Here is a 21085-nt window from a genome sequence, read left to right as displayed (position 1 = left end):
GCATCATTACTGTACAAAACTTACACCACACTATTATTGTAATGTTCAGCTGTGACTGCTGTGAAAGCAAACTGGTTTTATGAGCTCAATACAAAACCTCCCATCAGTGGAAACCTGCCATCTCCCGTTTTAAATTGGCAATGATCATCTGAAGTGGCATCTGCAGCCTCGTGCCTCTCAGCTAAATGTGGAATAATGATGCCATATTTGGTTACACAACTATACCATCTGGAAGAGTCTTGTCCTCTTTTAAGCATTGTAAGGAGGACCATGGCACTATTGTATCACAATATGATGATGATTAAGAATAGCTATGAAAATAGCTCAGGGAAAACTAAAGAGCAGTTATCATAAGCTGGCATTAATGGCATTCTTGGACATATTTTCTAGCAGGCTGAGTACTAAGTGCATTTAAAGTATTTTTTTTTTCTGTTTACTTTTGACTTGAATCTACGCCTGCTTGATTAAGCACCGGTTATTCCAAAACATTACAACAATGACGATCATTAAAACTTTGCAAGCAAAAATTATTGAAGTCATTACCTCTAGAACAACAATACCATTTAGATCTCATTATCTAACCTCTGTTTATGGTGCCTGTACGTGGCGGTTGGGATTAATTCACTGCAAACTGTTTGTTTGTTTTTTGTTTGCTTGCCTGTTTGCTTTTTGACAGGCTGTTGTTTTTGTTATTATTTTTTGTTATTCATTTTGAATTAAGATAAATAATTTATCAACATCATGTTTTGACATAATTTAAGTTCATCGCTAATTAATCAATGTTACTTGACCTGGTTATTTGATTTTCATGGTACAAACAAGTGTGGCTTAGAAACTTATCTGGAGACATTTCCTACACGCAGCTCAGTAATAATATGGTAACAGTGTGATAACAACGTAGAAATGAGACTGCAATAACATGGAAATGACAAGTTAATTACCAAAGTAAAATTCAACTGAAATCCAAGTAATATCTTGTATCGACAGTGGTTTTACCTGAGTAATATTACATTATTTAATTTTTCTTATTAATGTGGAACTGAAATATGCAGTTTGCATCATATTATAACAGTCTCATAATCATATTATCATCATATTATAATACTGTTACCAACATAATGATGTATATATTAAGTGCATAGATACAAAAAAAGTCAAGAAATTATGACAGGATCTAACTGAAAACAAGCAAGAAGGTTTCAAGTAATGCAAAAAAACTTGTCTATTTGGACATGATAATTTGAGGGTTCATGCTTCGGTGTGTGCACATCATCATTCATAGATTTATTCCTCTCTCTTACATTACTGCTCTTGAGCTTGAAGTCGTCCTCAATTTCATCAGCGCTGTCATCATCGGACACCTCCCCTTCTTCAGCATCCGCAGACAGATAGGCAGGCAGGCGTTTTCCCTGCATGGGAAAAAAAACACAGACCAAGACATGAGAGGATAGACATTTGACCCATGCATATGTCTTAAATGCATCGCTCATCCCTTTTATACACATGAACACCCACTCTGCTTGGACTTCTAAGATAGTCCAAGAATAACACAGCACAATTCAATATCTCTGACTCCAGAATATATACAGGCAGATAATGAGCATCCTCCTAATTTTTGAAGATGCTTTACTAGATTCAGCAGGAAAAAATTAAAGGATATAAGCACAGAAAACAACAAAAGACACACATATGTGCAATCACATACATTCTAAACAGTCATCTGCAGAGTCTCTGAGAAGCTTTCCGAGCACTCCTTTCAGCACACAGTGGAAGCCCATTAGTAAGCCACTCTGGAGGTGTGAGTGGGAGTTAAAATTTTCTAAGCGTCTTCTTCTACTATCAATGGCATACTCTATGCTTACTGCAGTACATCACCGCCCTCACTTCAGCAAGTAATACATCCCCTTTCCTTCTATCTATCTGTGACTGTCAAAAATCTTTACGCCAGTTTTCTTCATTGTCTTGTGACTGTCTGGCCTCTTCTGCTCTTGCTCCTCTGGTTTATTGAGAAAGGTGAAAGCCTCTCAAACAGAGGGACAAAAAAGATGGGGGAGCAAAGGGCCTTTATAGAAAATCAATAATGCTCTTTAACTTTGCAGACATCTGACCATATAAGACAGATCCAGGTTTTCTTTTCACAGAGAACAATGCAGACCTTCTTCAACATTACAGATAAGCTGCACTATATCTCATTCTTATATATATTTAAAAAAATCCAACAAATGGTGAAAGCTTTTGTTGTACTCTCTCTTGGGGTCTCTGGGCAACTCCTACTGCACTGGTGGATAAGGATCTTGGGTCTCAGGTCTTTTTAGATCAACCACAATTTTTAGATCATTTTTGCTGGACACTTTTCCTGCATCTTGGGAGAGGCTATTGCTCTAAACAGATAAGCTTGTGAGGATAGACATGGTAATGTTCTTAGATAAACTTGCAAGTGCAACATCCATTGTAAGGTCACTCTAAATTGTTGCTTTTATCTATATGATTACATCGACTGAAGAATATATCTGATTGCTGTGGAAGTACACCAGTTTAGTAATACACAAAAGATTTTGTGTGTTCAAAAAAATTTGGTAAGTATATTTTGTTATTGCTTGTTCACATTGAGGTGTACTGTGAACAAGCTTAAAAGAAACTTCAAAACAATCATGTTTAAATGACATAATACAAAATTATCATGAAGCATACTATGGTAAGAAGCCTACTTTGGCTGCTGTTAAGATGCAAACTACAACAGTCACATGCCAAATTAAAAACTATTAAAATTACCCTAAAGGAAACATTTGTGTACACTAACCAGGCACTCTTTTATGTACATCTGTCAACTTCAAATATCTCACCAGCCAATAGTAATGCATGGATAGATTTAAGTATATGCACATGGCATTTGCACATCTGCTAAAGCTAAAACCAAGCATTGCAATGTGGAAGAAAGGTGCACTTTGACCTGCTGGTTGGTGCCAAATGGGCTGGTCTGGAATTTCCAATAAAATTATTTCTAGAGTTTACAGAGTATGGTCTGAAACACAGAAAATATGCAGTTTTCTGGTTTAAAAAAAAGCCTTGTGGATGTCTTAAGTCAGAGGGACTGACCAGATTGATATGAGTGGAAAAGAAGTCACCAGTAACTCATATAACAACTTTTTTGGATGAATGCATGATATGTCAAACTTGAAACAGATGGGCTACAGCAGCAGAAAATCACACCAGATGACACTCCTGTCAGCTGAGAACAGGAAACATTACACAGGCTCACCTAACTGGACTAAAAAAATAATAATAATAATATAGTCCGACAGGTCTAGATTTCTCTTGGAGTATTCACATGGCAGGATCAGAAATGTAAATCGGTGTAAATATCATAAAAGCATGGATTAATGCTGCATTGTATCAATGGTTCAGGCTGCTGGTGATAGAATGGTGTGAGGAACATTTTCTTGGCACACTTTGGGCCCCTAAGTACCAACACCCAGCCTACCCGACTATTGTTGGTGGCCATGTCCATCCCTTTATGACCCCAGTTTACTATCTGCTGACAGGCTGCTTACAGCAGGACAAAGTGCAATGTCACAAGCCTCAGATAACTTAATTTTAAGTTCATGAAAAAATGTATTAAAAATTAAAAATTTTATATTATGATCTGTCATTTGAGGAAAATTGCAATATATTGAGTTTCTTGAATAATTACAAGAAACTGGGCTTTCTTTGTTTTCAATTTGCTAAATACAAATAAATAAATAAGGATGATAAACTTTGATATTTCAAAGATTTGTTGTGACGTTGTATGTGGTAGGTTGTATTATAAAATATTTTTCAATTCAACATTGCTAGTTACAATTAGTTGTCATGGTTATTTTAAAAAATATTCACACATCCAAGCACAAAAAAAATAAAGTGCAAGGCAAAATTGTACCAACATCTCAGAAAAAGCATAAAGACGGCACAAGGTTGGGCTGCAATTAAATAATTTATTCTCTTCAAAAGTTTTAAGGCTATATTTTGATCCAGCACCCTGAAGAAGATTTGATCCTCTGAATCAATTTTGCCTCGAAAACTAAAATAATTTAATCATTAAACTGGAGCTCAGCAGTTCTGCAGACTTTTGTGTTTGCAGATAACAAAACTTAAAGCCTCACTCATCTTATACTAGCGTCTCGTTCTTCTCTCTTTCTTGCCTATGATTAATACATTGACCTAGTTTTGCACCACTTCCACACCCTTTCCCACTCCCTGCTCCTCTTCCTTCACTTCATCTGTTTATTGGAAATAGTTAGTGGCCTTGCAGTACCTTCTGAACTCGTGCACATGAAGTAAAATTGGCATATGCTCAGCACACTACTTTGTTCACTGAAGTGAGAGGAGAGCTGATGCAGTTGCATTTATTCACAAGTGTACTAACTGACACGTCATATTTGAATTCAGTAAGACATTCATTCATTTAAAGCATGCACTGTCAGTCCATCTTCCATTCGTCTAACCACTTTAGACTTATTCTTACTTTGATGAGTATCTTGCCTTGCAGGCTGTGAGGACTGGGTAATGTTTTGCAGTCTCCACTCAGTACATCTCCTATGTCCAGTTTGTCTGCAAAGATTTCTCGCAGGTACTGTGCAATCTTCTTTTGCTGCTGGATGCTACAGTGGTTCTCTATGGAGAGAATCACTGGATACCTTTAAAAAAAAGAACAAGACACATACTCAGCTTTCTTTAAGTTACATAAACGCTGTCCACACTCTCAAAATGTGCCTTAAACGAAATCAATGGACTGAAGTGAGATGGATCTGCTGACATGATCATAAATCACATTTCAAACTGTGCTCCCATTTCTCACCTCAATTCAACAGAGCAAAGAGGAGGTAAATCATAAAAATACAGCTGCACCTCTGTGGCATGGCATGGTGTATGCGAGTCAGTGGGCTGTGTGTGTGTGTGTTTTCATTTAGAAAAGGTGAAATGACTTGTGGCCACACAGCAGTACAGCTCAAATGTCAGGTTTGTCAGACTGACAGCTCTCCCTCAGGGGACACAGCCTCGCTTTCACTCCCACCTCTGATCCTTGAAACACACACTTGCATGAACAACACACACAGGGACATGAGCACGCGCGCACACGCACACACAGACACAGACGCAGGCACTAGTTCTCTGCCAAAGAGCTAAAGACAAAAAGAGACAACAGAGAGAGAGTCATTTCATTTCAAACATCTAGCAGCTCCTCCCAGGTGAAACACCGAGGCAGCCCAATGAACTGCGTAATGTGTGCTTGTGCCTGTTTGTGTGTGCGCGCATGTGATGCGGGAGAGCAGAGACTCACTCTCTTTCATTATAGCCTCGGGCCCATTAATCTCATTAACAGGTGGCACTGATGATAAAAAATTTACTGAATATAGAAAGTGAAAATGGCAACAGGAGAGAAAAGAGAGCAATAAAGCACATGACATTGATTTTATTAGTCTGTTCTTGCTGTCATTATTATTATAAACACTTAAGTTAATTAGGATCAGTAATTTTTTCATAATTGGCACGTTTCACATGACAATACTAAACATTTATTTTATACTAGAGCGCATCATCATGAAATCTTTGTTTTATTTCTTGGGTCATTAATGGCTTAAACTATTGATTTGTACTCAGTACAGGTCCATAGCTTGCTGGATAAAGGCACTTTTATTTATTCATTTATTTATTTCAGTTTTGCTGCTGTACACCACAGTGGAATCAAACAATGAATAAAAATCCATTATCTTTCATAACTGCAGTTGTAGGTGTGTCAGAGGCAGAGTTGTGGACCCAAAAGGACTCACCAACACAGAACCAAACTCAGAAGAAAACAATTAACAGGAACAAAAGGCAAAGTACCCAAGTAAATGGTCACAAACATAAAATAATCTGATCCACTGACAGGATGACAAACAGATGGAAAGAACCACTACCCGCATGGGGAGAGAAGAGAGGGACATGTAAACAATAGCTGTGTCTCAATTCAGGGGCTGCATCCTTCCGAGGACCTGACCTTCGCGGTCTATGTGGGCCTGGTCTTCTGAAGACCAAGAAGGCCGGAAGTGCGAGGCTGTGAAATGGGACGGTCTAGCCTTCAGATTTGCGTCACCGCTGTCTCGGTGGAGTTTAATAAACTCAACCGTCTGCTCCTTGCTATGTAAACTATAACAGGATATTGGAGTAAATTCTTGACCATCTCACACTTCTGTTTAATCAGTCTTCTGTTTGATGTTTATTTAGCTGTGTGAAAACTATGATTTTAATCTCAGCCAAACGGATTTACTCAGGAACAAATAAAACACTGAAAAAAAGCCGAACAATAACTGTCGGCCACATTTGGAGCAGCCTTCAAATTGGGACAGCCTTCGTTGCGTCGCTATGACGTAATTGGCCTTCAAATGCGGCCTCAGAAGGATGCAGCCCCTGAATTGAGAAAAAAAAATACTAAACATAGCAAAAATACAACAACAAACAGAAACTAAACCTTAGAATATTAAATGAATCGGAATTAAACAGGTCCAATTACATAAACACTGGATCACCCAGTGCCATGGCATTACCTGTTTAAGAATTACTTACAGAAGCTCAAAAAGTAACTAAAACAAAATTAAACAATTTCAGGGTGGTTTTAACAGTTAGAGGAAAATCCTGGAGATAATTCATTTATGTACATTATTTTTTGGGGGGGGGGGGGGATTTTCAAATATGGGGCCTAAAGAGATGGTAGTGCAAGAGGTTAAAAAAATGCAATGCAAAGTGCAAAGGGCAGCAAAAACTTCAGGAGTGGCCAAATAAACAATCTAGTACATTCATGAAAAACGAATGGACTGACCAGCTCAGAACCATAAGAAAAACCACAGAAAAAACGTAAGTGGATAATCATGGTATTATTTCCATCGTTAAGAAAAACAACATCCCAACATCTAATTGAATAAATGATACATCTACCTCAGGCGGGCAGACATGTTCTGATGTGTAGGGGCTATACTCTTTGCTCAGAGTACGCAAAATGCTGCAAAACTGATCAGACGGTGTTTAACAATGCAAACGGATAATGACCCATTATTACAAATATTTGATCCAGCTAGGTAGCATAGTAGTTAAACAGGTCTATAGAACATGTATCATGAATTTTAAAGGTTTAAAGTAGACAGTTACAGGCAAACTCTGAATAGGACATGCCGTCAATCTGTTCCCTTTAAACTTAAAATAGCTGTATATTTCTGCCAACAATGTCTCAAAAATGAACAAAGTTAAGTTGAAAATAAGTTAAAGAACAGGCATACAACTTTTAATTAACTTTACCAAACATTTCAACATGCTGCCAAATGTAGTCACACTTTTTGTTTACTTACAGAAACTGAGGGTACTCCAATATCGTCTTTATTAGAAACAGATAAATGGTTTTATAACACAATCGCTGCCATCACAAGAAGCTGCAATACTGGATGTCAAATTGAGCCAATGTGGCAGCAGGAAGCTGCATCATTCAACACTTTGTTTGGGTAATGTTGGACCTGACAGAGACAAACCGTGGCTCCTCGGGGAGCTAGAGGAAGTGCTGCTAAACAGATGGCTGGGTAATAGGTGCTATTCAGTGCCAGGAATCACAGTGTTCTCTAATTATCTACTTTCTGCAACTTCGTATTTAAACATTTCTGGGGAAACCTTCATTGTAATCACCAATATTTCGTTATAACAGTGTGAAAAACAGAAATTATGTTTATATCATGTTAGTGAGTAAACTGAAGGATAAATAAGCCAAACATAATTTCCATTTAGTATTCAAAGCTGTTTTCTCCCCCACTAAAATAATGGGATAATAGGTAGTGATGTGTCGGTCACGAACAAAACGGCTCTTAGAGCCGGATCTTTGACGTGAACAACGCGAGCCGGCTCCTTATCGCGAGCCGTGGGGTTTTTTTTTCTTTCTCTCACCCTCTCTCGCACTTTGTTTCTGCTTCAGTCAGCATGCGAGCCTTGTGCTTTACGCTGGGGGGAGGGGGGAGGGGCGGTAGTTACACTCAGTAGCACAGGAACAGAGCAGGAGGGAAAGAGAGCGAAAGAGCCAGGGACAACAACGTCACATTAGAAAGGTATAGTGATCATCCACAACTATTTTCAGTTGCGGATGATAAAGGATTCAGAAAGTTTATTCGTGCAGGCCTATATGACAGAGAATATACATGTTCTTTTTGTTTTCATATTTTAATTTATATTTAATTGTGTTGTGGTTTGCAGTGTTTTGTGTTGTTTCACTTTAAGTTTGTAAAAGGAAAAAGCTGAAAATTTTAAATAGTTAAAAGTTGAAATGTGAATAGTTGGTTTTTGTATTATATGATTTATTTATTACATTTTATGTGGCGTGAATAAATAAAAGTATATTTACGGTGGCCCCTAGAGACAAAGCACGTACAAACTCCAAAACACGTACAAACTCTGAAGCACATAAAAACTCAAAACACGTACAAAAGACAACAGAAGTGCTCCAGGATGCTGGGCGCAGTGTTGAGCTTTTGTTACCTAGTGGCTACACAAGCCAGCAAGTACCAACGACCGGATTTGGTGTGTGGTAGTAACAGGTAAATGAACTTTTTTTTTAAATTATTTGAATATATAGGAGTGCTTGTGTATAAATACACAAACGTACACATATGCTTTCAATTGTGTAATTTAAGTGATCTAGTAGCTCTGTTTTGGAAGTTCAGTTCATGCTAGAAATGTGTTTTGGAGTTTGTACGTGCTTTGTCTCTAGGGGCCACTGCATATATTTATATATAAACATATATAAATAAAACCACTTTTTTTACATTACTAATTCCTTTTGTGCATAATTTTATATTATTGTTAATAATAAATTAGTGAAAGCAACAAAACAACCTGAAGAGCCGGTTCGGAGCCGAAGGAGTCGGCTCTTTTTAGTGAGCCGAATCAAAAGAGCCGGTTCTCTAAAAAGAGCCGGAAATCCCATCACTAATAATAGGATAATGGAAGTGTCTAGTATCCATTAAACATTCACAAACACTCTGTCTCTCTCCTCCAGACACACACATTAAAAAACACACACACATAAACACAGAGAAGTTTTGACTCACTGGTTATTTATGAAGGCATATTTATTGATGGTCTCTATGACAGACTTGAATGGGATCTTTGAGGTCAGAGTGTAGCCATGCTGGACCATCGGCTCTCCTTCGGGACCATCCCAACAGTCCACTGTAGGAGAAGAAGGAGCAATGATTCATAAATACTGAAACTATTTATATACAGTTCTCTCCTCGGAAGAAAATACAGCAACACAATGCTACTGCTGTGAGTTTTTAGTCTGTTATCACTGTTCAACTTTCCATATGGGAAACAGAAAATGTATTTGAATAACCTTTGATTTCACAGCTCTTTTGCATGTTTTTAAATGTTATGACCAGTTGGGATATTACAGGTTGTAAGATTGTGTTTTATGTTGAGGTGAAGCTCTTTTGTCCCCAAAAGGATCCATGCAGTGAGAAAAAACACACACAAACAACATAATTTAGTACATGCTGAAATCAAGATCATTTTTTACTATTATGAGCCACCAAACATTTTTGTCTAATTACGGTACTACATTTTCACTGCAGACATACTGATTAGTTACAATATGAAAGGCTCAGGTGTTACTAGTTACATTAATGAGGGTACTGTTCTACAGCATGAACCATTAAGCAGTAGACCCAGTGATGTAGTGTAATGGAAGTCATCTATCATCCATTTGAACATTTTTACCTTCCTTTTTTTCACTTTTTCCTACATGCTTAATGTCTTCCGTGCAATGGGTCAGATCACACATTTAAATAGAGCTATATCTTTACCTTCTACACAGCGGCAACCAGACTGCAGCACCCAGGCATACATGTCAGTCTTGGAGTGGGAGAGGAGCTGATCTCCAGTCAAGTAGGTGTTATGAGAGGAGGCGATGAAGTAGTTACACAGAGGCTGGTCCATGTCTTGATTTACCTCATGGTGCAATGGGTTGAAAATGTCACACGTTGGACAGCGCATGAAATTTGTGAAACCTGAAAGAAAAATATGAATTTTAATTAACAAAAGAAATTACAGGGGAAAAATAAACATCCATACTGAAACCTTAGTTTCAGTTATGTTTTACAGCTTTTGTGTGAAATAGACTAACCCCCCTTTTTATATATATCTTTCTTTTTCCTAAACTAGTAAAATGTTTTTTTCTTTTTTTGAATAACAATCCATGGGATTATTTCAGAACTTCTACCCACATCTCTTGATCACCAAGTCAGTCTCTACAAAACTACAAATGGATCACAAATAACTCTAAAAACCACAGCGATGTGGTTTCAAGCCACACTGTTAGATATACTTCACATTGTTAACTTTTGGGGGGGTGGTCCAGCATGAAGGGGAGTAAGAAGGAAGAAAGTTTCCTTTCATCCAGCGAGAATGCAAAGAAATGAGACAGGAATACCAAGAGCAAGCGAAAATAAGGAAAAGAAAGGAAGGAAGAAAGGAGAAGCAGAGAGTTAATGTGGGGAAGCAGACTGAGGAGGGGAATTAAAATAAGAAAGAGATTAAAAAAATGTAGCATAAATTTGGTGATTGATCACATGTGCCTGACCATGGGATATTGAGATTAAGTTTAGATTGTAACAACACACTTGGAGGCATGAATATTAACATCTGTTGGAAACACAGTTGTTAAGAGACCAAAAACTGTACAGCACATCTTTTTCTTCATGCCATAGAAAAACATGTACATCCTGTGACTTCTGTTTGGACACCTATGATTCAGAGCTGCAACACGGTAATACCGATCTGGTTGGCCAGACATACAGACAATGGCGGACTTCATGCCTCAGACGACAAGATTAGCCTTACCCCCTTGTCCTCCCACCCCTCATCTACTCTGGCCTCACTGACTTTTCTCTTTTCCACCACCCACATTCTGATTTGCCAATTTTCACACTTTGGCTGTCCTCATCCATCCTCACGCCTTCTCCTCCTTTAAGGTCACCCTTTGAGTACATGGGATGATACTTAAAATGACACTCAGAGATAAAATCAGAACCATTCACGGTCCTCCTTTTATAGTTCCCATCATTTCTTGCTAGCAGTTTATAGAATTTCCATTATGAGGATTGGAATTTACAGCTAATATTAAGAAAAGTTGTTTATGAATGTCAAATATTTTTATGAATTTTAACCTGGAGACATACAAAGGGTAATATAATGTTTCATAATTAATTTTTTTTTTTTAACTGGCCCCTTTGTTACCTCCAAATAACCAAAATGGCATCAACTCTATCAATAGCTGGTCTTGATCTTAAGAGTATGAAAACTAATTGCAAATAAAAGTATAAGCATTGGTGTTGCAAAGTGATGATGTGCCATGACAAACACAGGGAAGGAAAGAGAGAGGCTGACAACGTCCAAGATTTAGAAATGCAAATAGAAAACTCTGAAAGGGAGGATAAAGAAGTTAAAGTTACCTTCAATCCCCATAACGCATTGTTGTTTATTTTCTTCTGACACTTCAAACTTGTCAATGATTTCTGCAACATACTCTGGAGTCACATTGGTCATCTATACAGAAAAAAAGTAACAGAAAATGTGAAAAGACCTATATTTGCAGCATTTGAAAGGCAGTAAATACACAGTTTCATTTAAGTCTAGAAGGTCAAAGTAGTCAGTGTTACTTCCCATTTTTGTACTAAATTCAGCAGCTCAATTTTAGAAACATATTAACCTGAGTATATTAGGGTGGGAACAAAAAATGGGGCGTGATGAAAAATTACACCACTGAAATGTAAGAAGTAAAAACTCTGTAAGAAAAAAGAAAACCTTGAGAAGAAAGAAAAAGAGCATAGAATAGTCATATAAAACAAGCCAAGTGCTCCCATGACACAAACCAATTTTAGATGCAATACATTGGCTTAGTGGAGCAGATTCCTCTGGGCAGACAGCTTAGGCAAAGGGAGTTAGACACTGGAGCAACAAGGAGAGCGTGAATAGGAATATAATGAATCTCTTTTCTGAGGCCAAATTAAAATTAAGAGAGCTGATTTTTGAGACTCTGGACTTCTCATTATAAAACTGTGATGGATTTTAACATCCTTTGCTGAGAATTCGATTGGCGCACCTTTTGCTCGTTGTGCAGGAAGTTGACCAGTTCTTCAGCTGTCAGGTGGTCCTTCCTATCGCTGTATGCCATCATCAGCAGATACAGGTCCCGTCTCAGAGACATCATCTTGTAGAAGACAGAGAACTCCTCGTATGTGAGAGTGCCCTGTTGATCATCTGTGTCTGCTTCCTGTGATGATGACAGAGTGATATGTCATTGGCGATATGACGATAGCTTGGAAAGCCTATTATTTTCATGCACACTCAAGCTCTGCAGTGTGATTATCAGCACAAGGCTTCGCTGAGACAGAAATTCTGCTCATTGTTTCACAATTAAAACTATTACAATTGAACGTTGTTGTACTCTGTGTCATGTTAAGTTAATCTTCTTCAGTTCTGAATAAATCTACCGTTGGCGCTTGTTCTTCCCAGTGAAGCTGCAGTTCAATGTGACATTTTGTCTGCAGTATGAAAAGTGCCATGAGTTCTTCCCACCTGTTAATTTATATGTTCCTTGATATTTGATCCAAATGATCATAATGCAAGAAGTTGCATATTCCATGTCCTATAACTGAAAAGCTATTATCCTACCAACGTGCAAATAGTCTTAAACTGTGCAGGTGTGCACACGGTAGCTGCATACTGTCTCATCCTTTTACACTCATACAGCACAGGTTCACACTAGCACCAAGCAGACACCATGGACCAGCATTTTTTCTATATATAAACACATTACCACTTTCTCTTTTTTTTTCTTCTGAAACTCATATCTCACTAGATGTTTCCAGGGGACATACACAGCTGGGCTCGCTCCTCATTCTATCCTGCCACCACGCTCCACCGGCTCGGTGGGATCCAACATCTCATATTACCTGGATCTCACGGAGGCCCATTCGACACTAAATCTAATAATACTAGCTAATGCCTCCATCGCAATCCCATAATGAGTTCACTGTGAGCATTGGGAACTCGATCATAGACAGAATCTACACACAACGAAAAGGAGAAATCACTGTGATTGACTTGGAATACATGGACAGAAAACAGACAGACTCTGGATATTTTAAGCACCAAAAGCTGTTCAGGTGATGATGTCTCCTGGTGCGTCACTGGAAAAAGATATATTGAGGAAATTTTCTTTCTAATCTAAATGCAGAGACTGAACACTTTCAATTTATTCCATTGTGAGAGGATGAAACATTCTGAGATTCACTGTATCATCTGTGAACTAATGAAAGACTGGAGAAGAGGAGGCTTAAAGGGGTTAATACTGTTCAGATTTTTCATATCAGCAAATTAGATTTATTTTAAAAAATGATGTAATTCTTGGCTTAAATAGGGATTTACCACACAACATGTTCTCATGAAGAGCGATTTAAAAGCTTAAAGGCACTGAAACCATTTCTCAGCCTCTACATCTGAGCAATAGGCCCACCAATGATTTCATTAAGTATGGTTTAGCTGAGTTTTTGTTTTTGTTAAATTGAGAGAACAACAACACTTCTCTGATGTAGTCATACCTGAGCAACTTGACAGTTGTGGCCCTAGTTGCCTATTGTGCCAGGACACCTACACAGGCAATCAAGCAGTTGAGTTTTATTTTTTTGATGATGGGATGCAAGAATTAATTAATCGGCCCAGTTAATTAACAAATTGTCAGATTGTTGTAATTACTTCTGATGTCTTTGTGGCTGGATACATTTGTTGGGGAGGGAGTACCATGTGTCATTTATGTTTGTTTTTGTGGTACTTAAAAGTAAGAGCTTTATTTTTAATGCTGTACGTTCCTAAAGTACACAATAATTAACATTAGAAAAGCCTGCGGTATATACAGTCTGTGGCAGGGGGGCTACAAGAGGGTCCAATCCTGCCCACAGAATGGCTTTGAAAAATGTGGAAATTTCAGATGAGGAGGGCATACAATGTGAATGTTTAACTGTATTTACAGTCTCTTTTTTATAAAGATATAAAAATTACTGGTCCATTAAAGGTAAATAATAATAAAAAATAATAGAAATTATCTGTGAATTCACATATAATTTATTGCTTTATTTCTGCCTCTGCAATTCCAGTGAACAACTAATTAGTTTCCTCGATTTTCTCCAGCTGCATTGCTTTATAGTGTAGAGAAACTAAAACCAAGTTGAAAATGGTGTGTTGAAATTGCAATAATTTTTCTCAGGGCATCTCTTGGGTTGAATGTGTACTTAAACTTATTTAGACAGAATGAAACTGGGCTGTATTTGCCCCATGAAGAAAAATGAGACTGACACTCCTGGTGTCTGCAGCCGGTACATTCCTCACTATCACTACTGTTCTTACATTAAAATGTTCTTTTCCTATAAAATTATCTCATGCATAAGGGCTAAAATACTACTAAATATCTCTAACATATATATTTGAATTACACACAGGCATAATAATTACAACAGCTGAGCTCCTCTAATGTGCTAAAATGGAAAACCTTTATGTTGACCTAAATATTTATACACAGAAAAAATATATAAATTCATTTGGAATGGTTTCATATTCTAACCTGAAACATTTGCTTGACCTTCCTGCGTGGCAGATTGACATTCAGCTTATGAAGAAGTTGGTAGATTTCGTCAATGTTTAGCAGGCCATCTCCGTTCTTATCGGCCTCTTCAAATGTCTGCTTCATCCATGTGAGACACAAACACATTAAGGAAAAAGACGTAGGTTTTATGTTTCTATGTTTATAAAAATTGTCAGGATCATTTTTTGCATTTCCACTTGTTTAATAGGAAACACTGACAAACATGGATGAAAAAAGTTTAGGCAAAAATATGCTGATTGCCAGCTTTAATAGTAGAAATAATTTTTTTGACGACGTGCATGAATGCAAAGTTATTTTCTTAAGGAAAACAATTATACTTTGCATTGTGGTGAAGAATTTTATTTTAAAGGATTAAATGTTTCCTTCTGAACTTAAAAAAATATGAATACAAAACTCTTTTCCTTCCTAGAAAACCGATGTTCATGATTTCTCTGTAGCTATTTGTTTAAAGGATATTGATCGTGTGTACGCTGGCGTTTAGCCAAAGAGTCCTCATCACTGATTCCGGCCATCAGGTAGCGAAGACCAGTTATCCAGGTTCTGGCTTCCTCTGCATTTGATGTCACCAGGTCAAGGGACTCCATGTGGTTTCCATGATAAACAGTGAAACAGCAGGCAGGGTCGAAGGTGCCATCCGCATGCCGATGGAAGATGTCCGACTGGCCGCCCTCTGTCACCTTATACAGTGAATCGATGGTGACTGATAGTGAAAAGAAAAGATGGAAAGAAAGGAAAAAAATAATAAATTAAAAAGGCAGCTTTTAGGTATCATTAATAATTGTCTCTCTAGTTAATACTGAATAACAACTCAAATGAAAGGCTGCTGATATGAAACTTTTGAAAAAAAGTAGCTAGTTAGTTGGTATAATAGGTATTATAGTAATAAAAACTAAAGCTTTGGTATAACATTGTTGGTAAAAAAAAAAATATCTATATATATATATAGATATAGATATAGATATATATCTATATCTATATCTATATCTATAGATATAGATATAGATATATTGAAAAGTGATAGAGTTATGCCATCTGTTTACATTTAAGACACAGACATTTATCCCGTGAATGCACATTTGCTCTAAATTAAAGTGTACTATAAAATATTGATGTTTAATCTAAAGAAAAAATGACAAAAGCAGCACCCAAACACTTTTTTAAAAAAAAATCAATAAAAAATTATATGCATTTGGTTCAGTTTAAATTTATTTATATGGAGCCAGTTGTCTCAAGGCAATTTCTATTCCAAGGTAAAGACCCTAAATTATTAAAGAGAAAACCCCAACAATCACACTATTTCAAGTTAGCAAACACTTGGTGACTATAGGACAGGAGAACTCCCCTTTAAGATGATAAAATCAGGTGGGGGCTGAGAAGAGAAATAAGGAGAGAATAGTTTTTAAAGACGAATTCTTAAATAAGGTTGAATGGGCTTGAGGGCTGGAAGAGACAGGATGGAAAATTTAAAGTTCATTATTTGCTGACAAATTGAAAAAAAATGGATTAACAAAATTAATTGTCTTTAACTTCAAGAAACAGAAGAACCTACAGAAGCATAATGACAAAAACACAAAGCCAGCAGAACATAAAACAAGGGATAACATGAAAAGAACATGAAAAGCTTTTTGAAAAATCACCATGATTAAAAAGATGCCAGTTCCTTCACACACTGCTTTTATGTGAAATACATAAAGGCAGAGAAAGAACATAAGCTGCTCCTATATGCTGCAGAATATCACAGCCTAATGAGATTTCAGTATAAACCCAGCTAACTATGAGTCTGTGCCTTTGTGAGGAAAGAGAGAGTGCCTGCAGTAAACTATGACCTTTGCTGAATCTAAAATCCACTCAATGCATCACTTCAAGTTGCTGCTTTTTTCCTTATGTCTATAAAATGTTTTGTTAATGACTCTCATCAACGCACAAAGCCCCTTACTCAGAAGAGTAAACGTTTTTGTTTTAGCATAATATTTAAATGACTAATTAAAGAATTGATGAGTTTTTCATTAAATTAATTGCCTCTCTACTCATCCTAAAATCAATTTTGTTATGATCCATTCCAAAATTATCCACCATCACACTCTTACCATGTCACTTCCTGTTACATTATCTCATCTCTGAAATCCTGCTACAGTATGACAGAAAGTAACAATATGGCCGCCTTGTTTTGATACTGCTTAGAAACACACACACACACTTTCAAAGAAATATTCATGCAGCTGTTGTGTGTTTCTCTTAATCATGTCAATGGAGAGTATCTAAGAGGCTTATCTAATGTTGACAGTCTACTCACAGACACACACAAACACACACACTGCCATGTACACATTTAAGGACAGGTCCATAGACAGATGTATGCCTCAGTGGGTTGATATAAAATAAAAAAGTGCTAACGATGCTTTGAGGGGGCCGTGAAACATATAACGATAATCCTCTCAGAGCCAGAGCAATGTGGCAAACTCAGATTATTAAACTTCAACAGACATTCCAGGAAAAAGGTTTACTGCTGCACAATCTGTCAAGCACTTTGAAACATGATATGTGCTAAGAATAAATAAATAAATAAAAGTATTATTAGTGCTATTATTATGTAAGTAGAAATAATCTTATGTTGATAGCTTTTTATAGCTTTAACTGTTGAGTATTGTACTAGAAACAGTACAATGTCTAATAGTGCAACATCTGCGTGATCAGACAATTAGGCATGTAAAGAGCAGAGTGGGGTTTGTAATCTCACTCTCATTTGTTTAGATCTAAACAACAAAAGCGCCTTGTTTCAACCCATAGCAGATTATTTTTTTCTGTATTAAACCAAATCACAATCTTTCCAACAAGTTACACAGGTGTAAATAACAATATATAATACCAATGCCATTATTTTAGGATTTGTTTTTTGTTTTTTCCAAATTCAGCAATTCATATTAATAATCTAATGAATGCTGCAATATTTTTTGGTCCTCTTTAGGCCATTTTAGGAGGCAGCTATGCAGCATAATGATGTCATGATATATCACAGCCAATTCAAGTTTTGGGTATGTAAACATGATGTTACTGTTGTGAAATAAAAATGACACAATGCTTTCCTAGGGTGCTAAAGATGTATAAAAACAAACAGGTCAATTTAGCCTGTTGGTATGCAGTAGCTAGGCAATATTTTGATATCATAATATCTGCATCCATAATATACATAGGAACATTGAGGGGCCTAATATGTACCTTTGTGCAAATTTTGGTCAGCTACTGATTTTTTAAGAGAACTTCACTGAGATAAAAACATTTGTGTGTTATAGTAAGATGCAGCGATCTTAGAATATTACAGTAATGTATGACACAGTACTTTAATAGTAGCACTTTATAGCACAGTCTTGTTGGAGCTAGCGGTGAGCAATATACTCTATGTATCACAAGTTTTTCCACGTACAATGGTTAAAATGGCTTTATTGTAACCACCGAACATAAATTGCACAGGCAATATAAAGCTGTCTGCATGTGATTGACTGAGTTTATTTTTTTCTCCCACACACTGCGAATGCATCATTAATCCACCCCTCCCAACCACTGCGTTCACCATGCGTATTTATATACTACCAGATAAGGAAAAATATGGCAACAGCGTCAATTTCAGACGAGCAAGGGAATGCGACTCGCTGTCGTTTGGATATAACAAGGAGGATGTTGCACAAAATGTGGTAATTTGCAAAACAAGCTGTAAAACTATTGCCGCAAAATGCAGCAGTACCACATATTTATTCCACCAGCTGAAAAGTCATATAATGTAAAATGAAGAATGTTTTAAAGTCCACATTTTCCTCATATATAGAAAATTAAGAAGGACAATCACCTCAGCAACTAAAGGGGCAGGCCAGCAATTTGAGGTGGACTTGAGCAACTAATGGGAAAAATCAGAACATGAAACAGAGAAATTATCTGATTTTTATTAATAGATATATCTCATGCTGCAACTGTAAAATGTCTGCACTCTACTTTGGTCATATGGCAAACTACAAACAGAGTTGGGGTTGATGGATGGGTCCACAAATCACTTGATTTAACACAAAATACTTCTGCTCATTTCTGATTTTTAATCAAAAATATACACTACTTTCAATCGTGAGTATTTCTCACTGTAACAAAAGAGCTTTTTTCAACAAAGAAACCTTTCCCAGAACTTCTCTGGTTGGTCAACTCCTCTCAGCATTTGTTTTCAGTCACTATTTTGCACTCTTGAGTTACAAAAGCAACCATTTGACCAATAGACTAGGTTAAAGCATAGCATGGTTGCCTGTAAAAACTACATTTAAAAAAACACCCAATTTTTTGATATGTCAGGGGATTAGTGTGCTTGACATTTAAGATCCAGTACAAATCTTTGGACCATAGTGGAAATGAGGCCCAAAAAAAAATCTGTCTGAAGGAGTCTTTTAAGGTCCTCTGTTTTATTTGTTTTTGTGCCTGAGCCTCACAGATGTTTACTCTGAAATCGCATGCACAGACTCAAGGCAGATCACCCATATGGTCACTTAGGTTGAAGGCTTGTACAGTGCTACTTCAACTTAGACAAACTATGAAAAAAAGTTGTAATAAAGAAGATTTTCTCCATTAAATGTATCCACGATGTTTAGAAATTATACCATAATTTGATAGAAAGCCGGACAGAAGGACAGATGCAAAAATAGTTTGTGTATATTATTTTGAATCTGTGTATCGATGCAGAGGAGTGTGTGTGCATGCACGCATACTCACTCTTGGCCTTCTCACTCTTGCGTGAGGGCTTCCAGCGGATGCAGGAACGATGTTCATCCAGGTAGAAGAGCCTTACCAACCCTTTGGATCCAGCCTTCAGCTTTACCATCTGTGTCCCTGACTGCATAACACTCATGCATCGCTCCACTGCAAATAACGAAGACACACAAACACAAACAAGGTTAGCAGAGAACCGTATCAAGACAAAAAAAGGAACAGGTGTTTGGCTTTAACTGTATTTTCTCAGGAAGAAGTGTGGCAAAGTGTCACAGAGTCACACAGTTAGTAGTTGAGCCAGCAGCTGATGTGGGTCAGACACCAAAATGAACAGAGATTCTTCTGTGTAAACACACAGGGCTGCTTTTCTGTTACCCCGCTGACCTCCCCATGAGAGCAGCTCAGAGAAGGAAGAAGTAGAGCGATCTCAGAGAGAGAGACTTGTCTAATGTGTATGTCTCTGTTCTAAGTTTCACAGAGAGCCTAAAGAACTGTTTGAGGAAAAAAATCTTCACATTATGATGAAGCAGGTGGAAGCTAAGATTGGGCTGCATTAAAGGCTGCTGAATTTGTTACATACCTCTGCAGATTTCTTCATTTTTAGTGTTTCTGTGGTTTCTGGTGTCTGTCTCTGACATTTCTCCCTCTTCCCCAATCCAGCTGGATTGAATGCAATTCTCTTTGAGGGTCTCACAGTATTGAATAGATTTCTCCAATAAACTGAAATAATTCAAAAGCAGAATCTGTGTTGCTGCTATTCTGGATTATCTACAGACCTCACCGTGAACAGTATGATTTAAATCTATGATTTGTTGATGTTGTCTTTGTGGAGAAGAGTTTATGGTGACTGGATTTAGATGAATTCACTCCCCGGCTTCAAGTTTTGGTGTGTGCACCTTTTTTTTTTTTTTTTTTAAGTACTGTGGCATTTTGAAGTCTCTGCCCATCAGCTTTAACATGAAACACACACACACTTATCGCAAACCGATGCTTAACATTTTCACATTAAACACAGGCAGGTGAAGGTCCACTCTCTGTCAATGCACTGCATCGTATATATGTGTGTCTACACTATACTACGAACTGAAAACTCAATTTCTGGTAGTTATCTACTGGAAAAGGTTCAATTAAAGTGACTTGAAATGAACAGGAGTATGGCAAGAAGAGGGCAGGGTGTTCTGAAGAGGAGCACAGAGGGACTGAAATGATGGTAAGAATTGACTTTGTGTTTGATTGCTTGACTGTCTAGCACTGTCCAGCTTTGAGAAAGGATAAAAGACAAAGCTTCAAACTTTTTACTTTGCGTGACAGCTGGTGGCAGAGATATAGACAGGGATGACAGCAGAGAGAGGGAGAGATTTCCATCCTCATTAGTGGAGTGTGTGTACGCCTCTGCGTGTATGTGTGCGTGCATGGCTGTGCATATTTCATGTTTTCACATAAGTATGCATCATTTCTGTGTTAACATGCATCAGTCCACACATACATGGATGCAACACTTAAATAAAATAGAGAGGGGAATAAAGAGGTTAAACAGAAAAAATGTTATGAAATACCTGAAAGGTTAATATTTTAGTGACAGGTATTCAAATATTTGGCCTTAAAACAAGGCTGACACACTTTTAAAAGCCTCCCCCT

General features: G+C 37.3%; 1 protein-coding gene across 6 annotated transcripts in view; it reads right to left on the bottom strand.

The window, feature by feature from the left end:
• Positions 1–21085, bottom strand: part of plch1 (phospholipase C, eta 1) — a 68812-nt gene that overhangs the window by 18517 nt on the left and 29210 nt on the right. For all 6 annotated transcript variants that reach the window (XM_026191882.2, XM_026191883.2, XM_026191884.2 and 3 more), the window contains 9 exons: positions 19451–19597; positions 15164–15407; positions 14666–14795; positions 12149–12319; positions 11499–11592; positions 9852–10055; positions 9099–9219; positions 4502–4673; positions 1302–1409 (listed from right to left, as the gene is read on the bottom strand). In XM_026191882.2, coding sequence (XP_026047667.2) covers positions 1302–1409; positions 4502–4673; positions 9099–9219; positions 9852–10055; positions 11499–11592; positions 12149–12319; positions 14666–14795; positions 15164–15407; positions 19451–19597 — 1391 coding nt within the window. The remainder of the gene's footprint in view (positions 1–1301; positions 1410–4501; positions 4674–9098; positions 9220–9851; positions 10056–11498; positions 11593–12148; positions 12320–14665; positions 14796–15163; positions 15408–19450; positions 19598–21085) is intronic.

Source organism: Astatotilapia calliptera, chromosome 14 (assembly GCF_964374335.1).
Source record: "Astatotilapia calliptera chromosome 14, fAstCal68.1, whole genome shotgun sequence".
Taxonomy (NCBI): Eukaryota; Metazoa; Chordata; class Actinopteri; order Cichliformes; family Cichlidae; genus Astatotilapia; species Astatotilapia calliptera.
Note: the sequence above shows the minus strand (reverse complement) of the source record. Positions and strands in the feature narration are given on the sequence as shown.